This window comes from Takifugu rubripes, chromosome 22, assembly GCF_901000725.2.
Source record: "Takifugu rubripes chromosome 22, fTakRub1.2, whole genome shotgun sequence".
Classification (NCBI taxonomy): Eukaryota; Metazoa; Chordata; class Actinopteri; order Tetraodontiformes; family Tetraodontidae; genus Takifugu; species Takifugu rubripes.
The window spans coordinates 9,914,859-9,930,610 of record NC_042306.1 but is presented as its reverse complement, the minus strand read 5'-3'; the positions used below and the strand labels follow the sequence as shown (position 1 = coordinate 9,930,610).

At 47.3% G+C, this 15,752-nt stretch overlaps 1 protein-coding gene across 1 annotated transcript in view; it reads right to left on the bottom strand.

Annotated features, from left to right (window-relative positions):
• Positions 1-15,752, bottom strand: part of ece2a (endothelin converting enzyme 2a) — a 35,349-nt gene that overhangs the window by 17,105 nt on the left and 2,492 nt on the right. Inside the window, 2 exon segments of the mRNA XM_029831171.1 lie at positions 1,722-1,867; positions 1,870-1,992. Of these exon segments, the coding sequence (XP_029687031.1) occupies positions 1,722-1,867; positions 1,870-1,992 (269 nt within the window).

Genomic DNA, 15,752 nt, shown 5'->3' with positions numbered 1-15,752 from the left:
TTTCCTCTTTAATTTTAAAATGCTGATCTTGTGTTTATCGACACCTTGTTCTTGTCCACCAGTTTATGCATGCATTTATCCTTCCTGGGTATTTAAGTCCAGATTTGTCAGATTAGCCAATCTCCTGCAGGTTTCTTTTAAACAACATAAATGCCTTATTTCGCCAGCGACCATTAGGACTTCATCAACTTAATCTGAACCACTGAGCAGAACCGAGGTCTGCCTGTTTCTGTGTGATTTGGCACCACTGCTGTGTCCCCTGTATTTCTAGCACATATGGTTGTCACATCACCCTGGATCAGGTCACGCTGTCAACAGGCTTTTTAGGGTATTCCAGGCATGCATCTTCCCAGCATCATGTTCCAATTCCTGTTGGGAGATCCCAGGTGTCCCCAGGCCATGTGAGACGTGTAGAACACAATCCCTTTGGCCATGTCAAGGTCTCGTCCCCATTGGACCTGTCTAAAAACAGCCTCTAACGGAAGGATCCCTCTATTTTGAACCCAAAGATCGGAAAAAATCTGCCATCTCTGTGACAAAAAGGCCTCTCTGAGCACAAAGATCACATGGAGGGCTTGTTTTTGAAGCCTGCAATCTCATTTTTCAGCACAGTTCCCACGTTACTGCTGCCGTGACAGTGACGCTTCACCTTCACACACCTCATTTTCAAGTCACTTGCAAATAAAGAGATCCTCAAAGTCCTTCTGTGATGGCAGAAGCCTGACAATGAGTGCACGAGTAATTATTTTCCATTCAGAGCTGGAAAGGTACCTACTTCAGCTGATCGGTGGATTCTCCTGTCTTACGTGAGTCAAGGTCGAGTGTGGCTAATCACCAAAACATTTTGCCGTTGTACTGACACATTGGTAGCTACGGTGCTGCAGACAGTAGCTGTTGCATCTCAATCCCACTCGTGAGCAGCGTGTGATTATAGACGCCCACTGTCTGAGGGACATTACTCTCAGACAACTTGTGGAGGAGTGTACACAGTACTAATGTTTGGGATTTTTCAAACATGCGGCCCCGCTCCTCCAAAACTGTTCAGTTTATCTTAGTTTATTCAAATCTGGTTGTAAAATTTGAAGAACTTCTCTCTTTAATGGAGATGTGACCTGCGAACGTAATACTGCAGCAATGATGCGGAGCCACAATCAACGCCTTTTTTTAATGCGCTCATTTGTAGTCATGACCCAACTGGTGCCAACCCGTAAATCCAATCTGAAATCATGGACAGGAGTCTGGGTCTGACACAGCTAATGGGCTCGTTTCAGATATCCTCATGTCCTCTTTAGGTCAGCTGCGGTGCAACGTCGAGCAAAATGAGGGCTTACAGTAATTCTCACATAAATGGGTGGCAGTGCACTTAATGTGGTTTGAAACAGAGAGCGAAGGCGACAGGCAGTCATGCACCCCCCCCCCCCCGGGCTGGAATCAAACCTAGGCTGCTTCATTAAGGGGATCCGACCTTGCACACAGCGCAGTGGTTCCATCAGATGAGCTAATGGCTGCGCCACATTGACATGTTCAGTTCAATAGGCAGTGTTGTTGATTCAGTAGTTTGAGAGTCTGTATTACTTTATAAATGTTTTCCTGGTCATCTAGCGATAATCGCACCTAAGGGATGTCCTCAGCTCAGCTGAATTTTAGCTTTGCAAAATGGTCTTTAATCACACGAGCTGAATTTAAGGTTTTGAATCTCCTCATCCACCCAGGTACAATACCTCTGTGAGTATCTGGTGAATAAAACCACCCACCTGAAGGGAAATCTGCCACTGTGACTTCTCTTCCACCAGAATGGCATCCAGAGTGGCCTTCTACAGGATCACATCTTTAGGATGTGTCGGATGTGTCGAACGAGAGCTGTCTGATGCTAGGTCATACTCGGAGAGTCACGGTACCTGTGGTACCTTGTACTGATGCAGACGGAGGGGTGGTCTCTATGCGTGATGGAGTGGTAGATGTCACTCATGCTGCTGTTTCCACAACCTGAGAGCAGAGGATGATCAATAGGTCAGAGTGTTTTCAGAACAACTTTCTGTATGTAAAAAGGAGCAGCTGTCATTGTGTCCACGGCAGATATGACAGTGAACACATCAGATGTGCAAATTCCCCCATGCCACTGGAGCACGAAGCGCTCATAAACATCACAATGACCAAGGTTGGCCTTTAATACTGGTGCTCAGGTGAGAGGATGACAAAAATATAAAAAAAAGTGAAATAAATAAGAAGAGGAGAAGGGTTCAAGAATGCCTCTCATGTGGAAAAACAAGATGAAAATAATCTACTGAATGCACCATCTCACCTTTGGGATCAGATGACTCATAGATGGTGTAGATGGAGGAGGAGGAGGAGTGGGTGGTAAAGGCAGGAGGAAGAAAAAAGGGGAGAGAAGTAGGAAGACAACATGGGGGAGTCTTTTGAATTACCTCGATGCTCACCAAGTCGCAGTAAATGCTGCAGTCTGTGTGCATAAGCCCCGAGAATATTCACATTATTTAACAGGCACAGGCGCGTGTCTAAGTGGGTGCATGTGCACATGCACGCTACCATTTATGGGCTGTGACTTGTGGCAGCATGCAGGCAGTCACAGTTGCAAACGTGTGGCTGGCGCTTGTTATCACCTTACTGCTTTCCTTAATTACCGGCCTCCGAACCCTCCACATGTGTAAAAAAAAAACCCAACTAATTCGCTAGCAACCTCACGCACTGCTAACACGTCTGTAACCTCCTGCGTGTGAAGGCACAGGTACGATTGAAGCACTATGGTGCTCCTTCATAATTGTAAAGTGTCATTTTTGATGCGAACTGGTAAATATAGAACAATTCTGAAGTTTGACAAATGGCGTCGGATCAAAGAGTTGGAGCTGCGCTGTCCCCTGATGTCTCTCCACGTGAGGCTCTCTTCAAAACAACGGCGGAAACATGTTGACGCTGCATGCTGCACGAGCGTTGCTACGGTGAGAGGTGGGAAAACAGGCCGAGGTTGAATAAAGTGTGCCAAAATCAACAAGTCGCAGCAACTCCGTGCGTCTCATAAACAACTTTAAAAAGGAAATTTCACAGGCTAGTTGAGTCAAATATTATATCTGCGTGGTCTTATTTAATATGTTTTGCACTGCCTAGTCGCTGCAGCACTACCCTCTGAAATCCCCCGAGCATGCCTGACATTATTTCCGAAGGGTTCCCCCCGCTGACAGAGCCTTGTGTGTGTGTTTTCTTTTTCCATGGGTTTCACGTTACAGCTCATTCCTCGGGGTTGTCACGACAGTTATAGTAGCCAGACTGTTACCAAGGATAATGCTCTCATTTTAGATTTGTGACCTGGCAAAGCACACATCGGGGTCAATTGCTTTAATGTTTATTCATTCCAGCCAAGGCCGGAGCGGAGAAGCAAAATTTTTTTAAGAACTACGGAGCTCGTTCTATCTCGATTAGTCTAAACTTAGACCTGTTCTATCGCACTACTGGCTGTGAGCGTCCATGTTTGTGTGTGATGGAAAATTTGACTCCTCGTCTTAAAAAGCCCTCATAACGCATATGAATAAGCAAACTCTGGTGAAGGCAGCTCATGTGTTTGGAGCGTGTGCATACTATTAGCTATTAAAACAAACAGGACAAACGGAATCCTTGAATTCTGTTAATTAATAGACTCATTTCTGCAGGAGGAGATAAGAAATAAAATGCTGGATTGTTGGCTGGAACACAGAGGTGCTTCCTTCCTCCAGGAAAACAAGGTTTGACCTCGCTGTTCAATAAAACCAAACTACCGATGCATTCTGCTGCACTTCACGGAAGAAAAGTGGACAATGTGAGCTTGTAATTACGCCTGTGCATGACTCAGCAGAAATATGGGCCGCGCAAGGTCAGGCGTCCTCTCACTGGAGACGGGAAAATGCAAGTACTTTAATGTTTAATTCAGAGTCCAGCGAGGTATTTGCCATCATTCCAAGGCAAAGTCAAAACAAACTGCTGAAGCGTTGACCTTTACGACACAAGATGACCCTCTTCATAATCCATCCATGTATGGGCAGGAGGGGTGGTGGGTGGGGAACCCCTCAGCGGGAGCCAGCCGTGTGAAATATCAAAGCTGCTATCTCTGAGGTAAGATGAGCACAGCAGTGGAAACTCCATGATGTCAGGGGAATGCCAGGCCTGCGCGGCAAACCCTGATTGGTTTAGACACATTAAGGATGGCAGACTGTGGGCGATGCCGTCCCCCCCCCCCCCCCCCCAGCGGACGGCGGGTTAGCCCGGGGGTAAAACGACGCCGTGGCGGCGCGTCACAAAGGTCAACCGCGACTGCGGCAAATGTCAACGCATGAAAAGTGGAGCAGCGGTTTCCGTTAGCGACGGCGAAAACAAATGTGGCTTGTGTCATGCGACAAAAATAAAACCAGTTATTAAACAAGACGTGCCTTCGAATGCTTTATATAGTGATGGAAGACAGTTCTATAAGGTGCTCATGTGACGCAGATGTGTTACGTCTGTTGTTAGTCACATCGGGCCATAAATACCCAGCACGTGTTTAAGGTCACCTGCGTGACCCATGAAGTTTTAGAGCAGACTTTCACACGTGGCGTCGCCTTGAGTTCATGTTTATCTTCCTAATTTAGTTTTTAACACAGCCACAGTGTTTGAGAGAAGACTGGAAGATTCTGGAAGGAGAGAGGAGGCAGGTGAGATGACAGGGAGGAAGATAAAGCACCAGAGAGTGGATAAAGGATTAATAAATATTAAGGGACGGCTGGGATTAAAGAGAGTCGGTGGACATGGAAGCAGGAAGATGCCAAAGAAGGATCTTATTCTGTCACTCAAATGTCACGGCAATTCCAAAAAAGAACACTTAAAAAGACAAACATGGAGAGAAAAGACGAGGGGGGGAAAGGTGGGAGAGGATGAATGACAATGGGAATGAGATCCGACTTTCCCTCCACTGCGATGCAAATCTTCCCCCTGCTGCATACCGGTGGTGACGAGAGACAAACAGTTTGTGCGTTCTCTCGTGTCTGGCAGGCTGATTTCATTGCGACGTTTATGCGGCGTTGTCTGATGCCCCGGAGAAGCACCATCGATGAGTTCAAATCAAATCCGAAAGCACGGCTCGTCCGGGAAGTCACACCTCCTTCCCCGCACTCACAAAAGAAACCTCGGTTACATAATGTGGTAATTAAAGACTTATAAATAAGAGCGTGCGCGCGACACTGGCTGAAATGGGAGCGTGTGTGTAAAAACCATTTGCAGGCACAGTACTGCTGTGATGCTGCCCGCACTCAGCATCTTTTGCACCAGCAAAAGTTAGATAACAGAATATACTACTTTATTTGATTCCTGTCAAATGAGGCGATTTGACTCGAGACTGCTGGCAATTAAGCTTACAGAGAGAAAGATCAGTCTCAAACAATGAGCCGTAACCTCAGACTTTGGGACCTGTTGGAAAAAGAGCTGCGTGAATCAAGAATAAAGCTAATCAGGAAGTGTAAAGTGATCACCAGATTTAAATCTTTGCAGTGGAAAATGTGCAAAAAAACCCAAAACTCAACAGGAATAAAGGAATGGCAGAGGCTAACGAGAGGTGAAAGCCATCTTTTTGGGCTTTTTTAGCCAGAAAGCCTCCCATCGTGCTATTTCTGATGCTAGGAACAGGTGCAATTGTTCAGGCATTAATTGTATTATATATACATTTATATGACAGGTTTATCATAAGCAAATCATGCAACACTGTTGAAAAATATCATGTAGACGAGAAGGATGAAAAACTTTGATTTGATCATGGCTGCTTGTATCAGAAGCTCCCACTGGCCCCAATATCGGGTCGACTGCAACAAATGGTTCTCATCATTTTCAAGCCCATTAAACACTTCGGGCCTCATTGCTCTTCCGCTCCTGTGCCGTGACATCACCAGCAAGAATAACACACGTCATTAAAACCGGTCAACCTGGTCGACGCCTCCACCCTCGTTCTTGATGTGCACACGCCAAAAAAGTCGCCCGTGCACGATTGCCCCCTTTGACTGGATCTAATGAGCTCTATTCGGTATAAAAGTGCCGGGTCAGATGCAGCGCTGCAATATTTCGGGGTTAGCGATCGTGCTGAGGGGACCTAGGTAAAGTTAGTGAGTTCCTCTCTGATAGCATCCCCGTCCTGACTGTATAAAGTTATGCAATGTGAGGCGCGTGGATGCTGACTGCCACTGCGGCGCAGTTTGCGTCAGCAGAAAAACCGTATCAGCTCCGATCAAGCGAATTCAGGGAAAGACGCCATTTGAAATACCATTAGATGATCTGGTGAAGATAGACCAGACATTTAATTAGAGTTAGCCAAAGACTGATGTGAAAAGTGACGTATCTCCGGCCTGATAAAGTTCCTTTTAAGGCTGCTACTTCTAAATGCGCGAAGCCAAAATGCCCAGAGATTCAGTGCAGGGAACAGCAGTGGAGCCTTTTCCAATTAACCACCCACCACGACCACGTCTGTGACCAAATTAAACGCACAGGTATTCTGGTTTCCTTCGTAAAACACACACACTGCAAGTGCCCATTTTCCTATGCACACACACAGCCTCACTTGACTGGTTAATTTTCTGCCTGGCTGGCAGGTGAGTTTGTCAGTTCAAGGTGGCTGCGTCTATATGTAAATGACTCCATTGCCTGACCTTGGTGTGATTATGCAGTATGGATCAGGTTCTGCAGATGAGAGCCAGCCCGGGGACCGCGCTCTCTGGCTGACCGAGCAGGCCGGTTCCTGCAGGAGAAACGTCTCTGCAGCGTCGACGTGTCATCCTCTAATCTGATTCACAGCTCTGAATCAGGCGTGTCAGTGGAAATCATTGGCATGATGACAGCGACTGACTCCGGAAACTGAGAGACCCCGAGCCCCCGCGTATTATCGATGCGCATTTGTTGCCTTAGCAGGCCATTCCGAAACGCAGGTGTGCAAACCAGGAAGATCATGTTTCATTTATGACTCTGCAGAACCGCATTCCCCGTTTAATGCCGCCTTACCCCACATGCATCTCTACATCATCACACCTGCTCTTTTTTCTCGACATCTTTTGTTGTTATCGTTTATTTACATTTGCCACTCTGATAACGCTGCAGTTGATATTTTATTAAAACAAGAAAGCAGTGACTGGCAGCTGGTTTTAGAGCCCTCTGTGACCTTTAATCAGAAATATGCAGCGTTACATCACGGTTTATTTTTCTCACTCAATTCTTAAAAAGCTGCTTCTGAGCCACCAATGAGCAGCTGACCGCAGCTCCGCCGCTAAAGATGAGTGAGTCATCCTCAGAGAGGCTGTTGGGCGTAAATGGGTGATTGATGCCACGTATCCTGGTGTTACTCACACACTTTGATTTATCCAGCCATCAAGATGCTCGCCTGATAAGACATAGAACCAGGTATGGAGCTCCTCCCCTCCTTTCATTCATCTCTATGAGCCCCTGCATACTGAAGATGGGTAAAGGAAGGTCACGCTGCAAGCAGCTGCTGCCATAGCGACCAAGAAGACAGCTCAACATGGGAGACACACTTACACACATGCACACACACATACTGCAAGTCTGTTCTCGCTGAATCATGACCATTTCCCCTTTAACGGGAACTGTGCGTCCTCGATCCTTTGATCGGAAAGAAACAAATTAGGTTGAGGAGGTGAGCTGGAGAGAGGAAGACAGAGGATGAGAGAGCGAGGGTGATGTTGGTCGGCCGCAGCCTGCTCAGGTTAGAGCAACACTCGGTCACGCTTCCTTGACAACGGAGCAACACTGACCAAAGTACGCCGTCTAATATACCTGCAGCATCAGGAGACGCGTCTGAAGGACTCAGAGGCTGCTGTGGATGTCATTCGACCTGCTGGAGGCAGAGCAAAAAGGGGAAGAGGGGGCTATGAATGGGGATCAGAGTGGAATCATTTAGTGGGTGGAGCATGGAGTGAAAGGCAAGAGATGCAGAGCAGGCTGAGACAGGGAAGTGTGAAAGGAGGTAATTGGCAAGTGCTTCGATGAAGACGGGAGATGCGGAAAGCTGGAAGTGAGCGGCTGCTATGACGTGCAGCGAACTCGATGAGAAAGTGGGCAAGACTCCTTAATCTCACAGCGCACATGCACAAACTATACTCCCTCCCCCTCACGCACTCTGCCACACTAACTGCAGCGTCTGGCACCTATCCTGGACCTACACGTCCTCAGCACACACTCACCGGGGACCGATCATAGAAGGAGGTCCATGCTACAGTCAATCACTTTCCACCAACCAGAACCCTTCACAACTGCATGTAACCGTCCCATTCTCCACCTCGGTCTCGACCCAACTGTGCAAAACACACTAACAGACAGACGTAACACAGAGAAAACTTTGTACAATTAGACCGTCAGCTAGATATGATATATAGAATATATCTGGAAACTATTCTTATCTACAGCAGAGGATACTTCTGTAGGTTTTCACAGCAAACTGCAGCAGAGTGATGACTGCTGGCAGGGCCGACCCGTCTTTTAGCTCCTGGCTCATCACCAATATGATAAATGTCGCCAGCGATGTTCTCGGGGGGGTTTAATCGCCCTCGATCTTGTGCTTTGCCTGTACCAGATTGTGCTGATTCCAGCTGTGCTCTTCGGCTAAAACAACACTGACCCCGGAGATTCTTAACCAGCTCCATATAAAAAAAAGAGGACTGAGAAATGCTCCAAACTGTTACTTAAAAGACGATTTTTGTGGCACCCAAAACAGGCTGCCAGGTGCCATTTTGCAGCATCCTTTTACTCATTAGCATCATGTCCTGCGAAGCTTCTCCGCTCTCTTCAGGCCCTTGCACTTATTCCACCAAATTACAAAAGGGAAAGCTGCCAAATCGCCCCCCCTCCCAACACACACACACACACACACACACACACACACACACACGCACACACACACGCACACGATCAATCTTGTTCACTCCGGCTCGCTCTGAGTTATTGCTGGAAATGGATTAAGAACAAGATTAAGTCCCCTTTTTTAAAGTCTAAGTGTGAAGAGTGGGAGAGGCCGCGATGGGCCGGTTCTCAGAAAGATAGTAGTATGTAATGTTTGACAAGGGTAAAATCTGCTGCCAAAAAGTGGTTACATCACCACAGGTCAGCGAGGCAAAGCATAATCATGGCAGGGATGAGACGATGAAGGGATCAGAAAGGGAGGAGACAACAGAGGGAGGAGAGAGGACAGCCAGACCAGATGTCTCCTAAAGATGAAAATCGGTTGGGCAGGCAGCAAAAGCTAAACTCCTGTGAGCGAAATAATGGCGAGAGAAGAGATGGTGGGAATGCTGAAAATGAAATAAAAGACAGACGAAGCGGTTTGGGCCAGAAAAACAGCTGCAGAAATCTGCTGCGCTGAGGCATTTTTTCCCCTCCTCCTTTACTTCTAGACTTCCATCCAGCAGCTCTCTAATATACTGGAGTAAAGCTGGGAGCCAGAGCTGAAAACAAGTGCAAAACATAGCCAGTGTGTGATTATTTGTGAGGAATTGATGACATAATTTAAGTGTGTGCATGTGTGTGAATGTGTAACTTAATCTCCATCAGAGGTCTGGAAAGCCCCCCAACAGTGGGACTTCTGACAATCTGTGGCTTTATTCTTTCCTTAATCTATCATCCATTCTGTCTTTTATTACTTTGATTATTAGTTTTTATGAACCAAACAGGTCAATGCTGGCTCAAACCCCCCCTTCTGCCAATTACAATGTAGAAACATTAGCTAATTTACTTCTGTCTGTCCAGTCCTGGATGCTATCAAGGTCAAAGGTGAACCTCAGGATCTGTGTGTGCTCTTTATTTAAAATGATAATGCTGAGCATTGATGATGTTCTTGTGAGATATCAAAAGACAAACGGAATCAAACGTCTGGCGGCAGGGACACCAGAGCAGCATCACAGCAGTCCGAGCGCCCTGACGGATCTGAGCAGACAGCACCAAACGCTGAGCGGTTCCCACCATTAGCCAATTCAATCTCTCTCACACATACACGCCATTTTCCTCTATTATGTCTCACCGAATGCCTTCATTTGCTTTCTCAGTTCTTCTAAACAACGGGAGCCTGATACATACAGACAACATGGAGATGAAGACCTTGGGTGGGGGGGCAGGATCGCCATTCACCCGGATGCAGCGCGTTTTACGGCAAGCGTTACGCTCAGGCATTCTTTTCGAAACCTGCATAGTTGCAGATTTCAGAGGATCTCTGAACAGATTCTGCCAATTTTAGGGCACAATGTGGACGTTTGTACAGTTTTCAATCATTTGTGTGCTTGTGTCGTCAAGGCCACCATGATAATTAGCATGTTAGCGCTGAGCTAACCCAAATATTATTGCACAAAGCAAATAAAATAGAAAGGTGAAAACAACTCAATTCTTGAAGTATCTATTCTGGCAAACTCATCAAATTATATTCTGTCTGACACCTTCTGAAATATCATCCAATTTAGAAACGTGCATGTACTATATCACTGGGTAAACTTCCCCCCGAAGAGTCGCCGAAATATGTAACAGGAAGAACTGTGGTGACAGAAATACTCTCATTCTGTACTCAAAATAATTGAAAAATAGAAGCAAATGATTCATAGAGCTTTTCCCCATATTTGTGAATGGGGCCTTTATTTAATTTAAAATAGATAAAAGTGATTCTCTTCATCTTAAGCTCTTGTTTAAACTCTTCTTTATGTGTGTTTGTCTTTCTGTCCAGGGGAAAGTATAAAGGCAAATGGAGGCTTACGTAACACCGCCAAAACCGAGGCGAACAAACTCTGCTGTGCATGCCGAATCAGAGAGGAGAGATGGAGAGATTGAGATGTGGAGACGGGCAGAAACCCAAGGCTGGCGGGGAGTTGGGTTGACAAACATGGCTGACTGGGACAAACGCAGAGTCGCAGAGTAAATCAGTCGGTTCAGACGATACAGAGAGCGACAGACTCGTTACTAATGATGTGTCTGTGAGTATATGGTGGAAAAGAGAGGCTAAACCCAAAACTGGAGAGACAGAGACGTCGGCTGAGATGGACGAGGTTTGCCAGTGACTTCAGTAGCACAAGTAACATTATGTAAGCATGGAGGATTGCCTCTCCCAAAGCCAGCGCGCTTAAAACTCCCAACACGCACGGACTGAGGTAGATGACAACAAATGTGATCCATCTGTGAGGCACAATCACGCAAACGCATGGCTACAGAGCGTTTGCACATCAGCGGCGAGCATCGGGTGGCGTCGCCTCGCTCAGTGGGGCTTTCCCTGCTGCTAATGATGTCACCGCGGCTCAGAACTCAGACTTTCATTTTATCACGCTTTCATTTCGGCGTGACGGGGGCCGTCGCGGGGCAGCGGCGCGCCTCCGCGGGCACGCCGATGACCCGTCCCCGAGGTCCGCGTGATGAGAAAAGCTGAGCGCGCTCCGGGACGACAGTTCAGCCTTCGAGAAGCAGGTGCACCTCTCAGCATCGGCTCTTCCTTCCTCCTCCTCCTCCTCCTGCTCATCCTCTCGGTCATGGCAGAGAGGGGGTGAGAGGCTGTATTAATGCCAATTGGCAATTTAACTCTCAGCTCCTGATAAATGATCGTAATGCTTTTGCTCGTGACACCGGCGTGCTGCGTTCCATTACTATAATCAAAATAAGGCTGAGTCCACCTAGATTACAGGAAATAAACCATCCACTGCAGCCGTGGACATGTCCCTGCCCTTTTCAATAGGACAGGGGTCAGTGAGTCACGCCTGTATCGTCCAGCGTCTCCATTACTCTGAATCCTCGCATTGAGCCGTTTTCTTAGTACTTACTTTACACCAAACGCGGCCCTTCAAACTCCTGACATAATGTGTGGAGGATTACGAGGCTAACGGGAGGGACGATGCTTCAAAACAAAAACAGCGCTGCTGTTAAAATGTCATCACAAGGACACACGACTTCCCATCCACCATGGTGGATTTGCGCTGCGCCGTGGTGGGTTTTGGAAACCTTAAAAGCGGCTAATCCAAAAAGAAAAAACAAGGACCTTCGGGGTAAACAAAGTTTAGAGTCAACGGGCGATTCAGGACGGGAACATCCGCCGGGGACAGTAAATGAATCATCGAAGTATTTCATTTACACCTTTCTGTGTTTCTGCTTCTTTCAAGGCAGGAAGCGAAACGCCAACCGGAGTAAATTTATGGTGCTTTTCGTGCGTATACGGAAAGGAAATGTGGAAACAGGGGTATTAAGAGGCTAGTCTGCCTAACTGCATTTACATACTTGGTGATTTTTGGTCATGTGTGGCACTTTATAAAGGATGTTTGGGATTCAGAGCACTGCTGAAGTGCCCTTGAGCAAGGTACAGAAATGCTCATATGCTGGTGACTCATCCAGGAGCGTCCTCGTGACCCCGAAAGGGACAAAGCAGTCCAGAAGACGAGACTGCTGTGTTGGAACTTAGGTGAAATGGAGGACTCACAACCTTTTTCCAAGTAGTTCCACACCTGGGCACTGGATGGAGCTGTGAGGGGTGGAGAGCACAGCTCTTTGGACACTATAAGGTTAATACATGGGAAACAGTAGATCTAGATTTAAAATTATAGGAAATAAAGTTGGAATTTTGTCAACTGGAACCACCACTCTGGACATTGCTCTGTTCTTCTAAGTTCTGCAAAATGCTGCTCATAATAAACATCCCATGTTGCAGCCACCACTGTGGTGCTGAGTGACAGGGCGGCAGGGCTGAGAGGAAAAGGACAGCGTCATTATACATTCGGTACAATCAATACATCCCACACCGCCGCTGACATTTAAGCCCGGAGGTCGGGGAGAAAGGTGCCCAAACCTTCCACCGCCAATGGGTAAGGCGGATTAAAGACAGCGTCTTTTAATACCACCCTTCCTGTGGCTGTTAGTCCAGGGTAAACTGGGACAGGCATTGTGGTTGTGTTTATTTTTACATGTTATGTCAAAAGGCTCAAACGTTTAGCCGAACGGACGACAGAGAGCTCCGAGATTAGCCTCAGCCGCCAAAGCGACGACTAATGACGCCGTGAAAATGGGTCGCAGCGGTTTCCTGTGCTCGCCGCACGCTGTGTTCATCTGTTACACCTCAGTTTGTGTTACAGTCCCGATCCGGCTTCTCCGACGCCACCTGCTCGCTTTACAACTCCCTCCACTCTGACATCTTTTATATCATTGCTCCGCCGCCGCATTCAGCGCACCGGCTTAACCTCACATCGGCGGTACACTCCTGCAGGATGCATTTAATAGAATTAAGTAGCTCGTCTGAGGTGTATAATTTGTACTCTGTGAAAGGCTGATTCACAGCCGCGCGTTTCTCTGCAGCAGTCGTACTATTACTGCGAGTGTGTGAGTCAGTGTGGGGGCTTGTGTGTGTGTGTGTGTGTGTGGTCACCCCCACAGACTCCCAGCATACACCCTCTTACCAAGGGCGTTCACTGTCATTGTTGGTGAAGTCATTTACTGGAAAACCAGGACTCTTCTGATCTACATGCACAGAGGCATTCTGGGAGATTGTGTGTCAGTAAACATGTGACAATTTGAGCGATCTGATAATAACCTATTTTGTAATTGTCAAAAGAAACTCCCGCTGCAACACAAACACACACACACACACCCACAGACGTGCACTCTGTCTGTGCTCTGTTTATCAGGACCGGGCCCATCGATCATCCCACTCTCGTTGCCCGGGTAACCCTGCTATTATTCAAAGCACGGAGCACCAGCTCGCACTGGAGGCAGCGTGTGAGCACATACGAGTGTGTGTGTGTGTGTGTGTGTGTGTGTGTGTGTGTGTGTGTTAGGCAGTGGAGATCCCCATTAGCTCATAGGTAAAACCAGTTCAGACAATGTTCCCAGTCCTCTCACTGGTGAGTGTCGACACAGATGCATCCACTGGTGTTCAGACCCATTCAGGGGATGGTTGTGCTTCAGGAACACACGATTGGACCCCTCACATTCTGTCGCTGGTTCAATCACCCGACTCCACCCCCAACCACCTCTGCTGCTCCATCCTACCTTTCTGATTTTCATTCACCATCTTTTCTCCATTCCTTCCCTCCTCTGCGCCATTTCATTCAGCTCACACTCCTTATCTGCTCACTCCCTCTCTTATTTTCCATTCACATCCTGCGGCTCCGAGGCTCATTCATAAACAGCACCACTCCTTACAGCAGCAAAAAGCAAGAGATGGGGGGGAGAGGGGTGTATACTGTGGGAGGATTGCCCCTACTGATTTACTGACTGCAGCACGGTGGGGGCTCCCTGATAACCCACAGCAGCCAAGAAGGGTGCTGAAAGGAGGGAAAGGTGTTTGGAGGATAGAATGGAGTGAAGAAGGGGGGAGGGGTGTTAGCATCATCCACCTCAAAGTATACCATCTCCTCTGTTCTGATCTTTCATTCACCAATCATTTGTGCAGCCTTGCAGTGAATCAAGAGACTTCAGAGAGAATTGCGAGTGTGTGGCCTGTGTGTTTGTGTGTGTGTTTGTGTGTGTGTCATGTCTGAGGCATGAGGAAGGTAGATTAACCCCACATGCCTTCCTTTATTGAGCAGCTCTATATAGGTTCCTGAAAATAATGTGAAGCTAAGCGGCACTGAAGCGCCAGATTGTGCCTTCTCTGAGGATTTAATGGCGAGCGCGTTCCTCAACCATCACAGGACGCTAAAATCTGTTTACCGTTAACATAAACCTGCTAGATTACATCTGAAAGCATTCAATCACTGAGAGCATGTTAAGCACATAAACCAATATACTGTTTGAACACGACCGAGCTACCAGTTACCGATGAACTAGGGCAGTGGTGGTGGGGGGGGGGGGGGGGGGGTGTTCTGGTTGATACAGATCAGACATGTTGCGCCTCCAGCCAGCGCAGGGAGATGGCCCTGCGATCTATAGAATCAGGGGTCTGTCCCTTGCTTATGTTAGCCTTTGGAAGACAGTTGGTTCTTACTACTCCCAGAGGAGGGGAGGGTGTGTGTGTGTGTGTGTGTGGGTGTGTGTGCTATGGTGCTCGTCTATGCAGGCATTGAGTGACATAAGGGGAATGGACAAAGAAAGAAGAATACATGTGAGATGAAATGTCCGGGATGCAAACATTAGCAAGGAAAACACACGATGAGAACCGACCGTTTGACAGATTTCCGGAAGGAAATGTCTCACAAATTACGATTCCCAACACCGATCGCTACGTCACAGATGTGCATCTGTGTGTATCGACAGTACCGCTGCGCCTTTTTAACCGTGCAGGGAAAGAGATTTTTAGCTTTCCCTATCCTCCAGCTGGGTTTCTCTTGCGTGCGCAGAGGGATGAGGACACAACAGGATGGTGCGTTACATCTCAAGTACAAGTGAACCAAACAAAACATCCTTTAGAAAAGGTGCAGAGAAGCCGGCATCAAGTAGTTGTTGGGAGATGAGAGTTTGGTACAGTGTTTCGTGGAAAATGATTGTGGTCATTTGTGATTTTTGTTTGTTCATGCGAGTACTCAGAACTGCAGATTTAAAATTAAGAGTTCCTTGAATGTTCAGATAAAATGAAAAAACCTCCCTGTTCCAGAGGAATAATATAGTATTCTTTTGAAACGATGGAATTGAAAAGATGGAATTAAGAACGTGTCCTCACGTCCTGAGCAACTGTGTCGCCAGTAAATGCCGCTAGCTGAAGGAGCTCACGTAATAACGTGACAATGACTTCAGTACATGAGCTGAAAGAGGCAGGACAAGGCCGGACACTTGGGCAGGGGAAGCTCTAACAC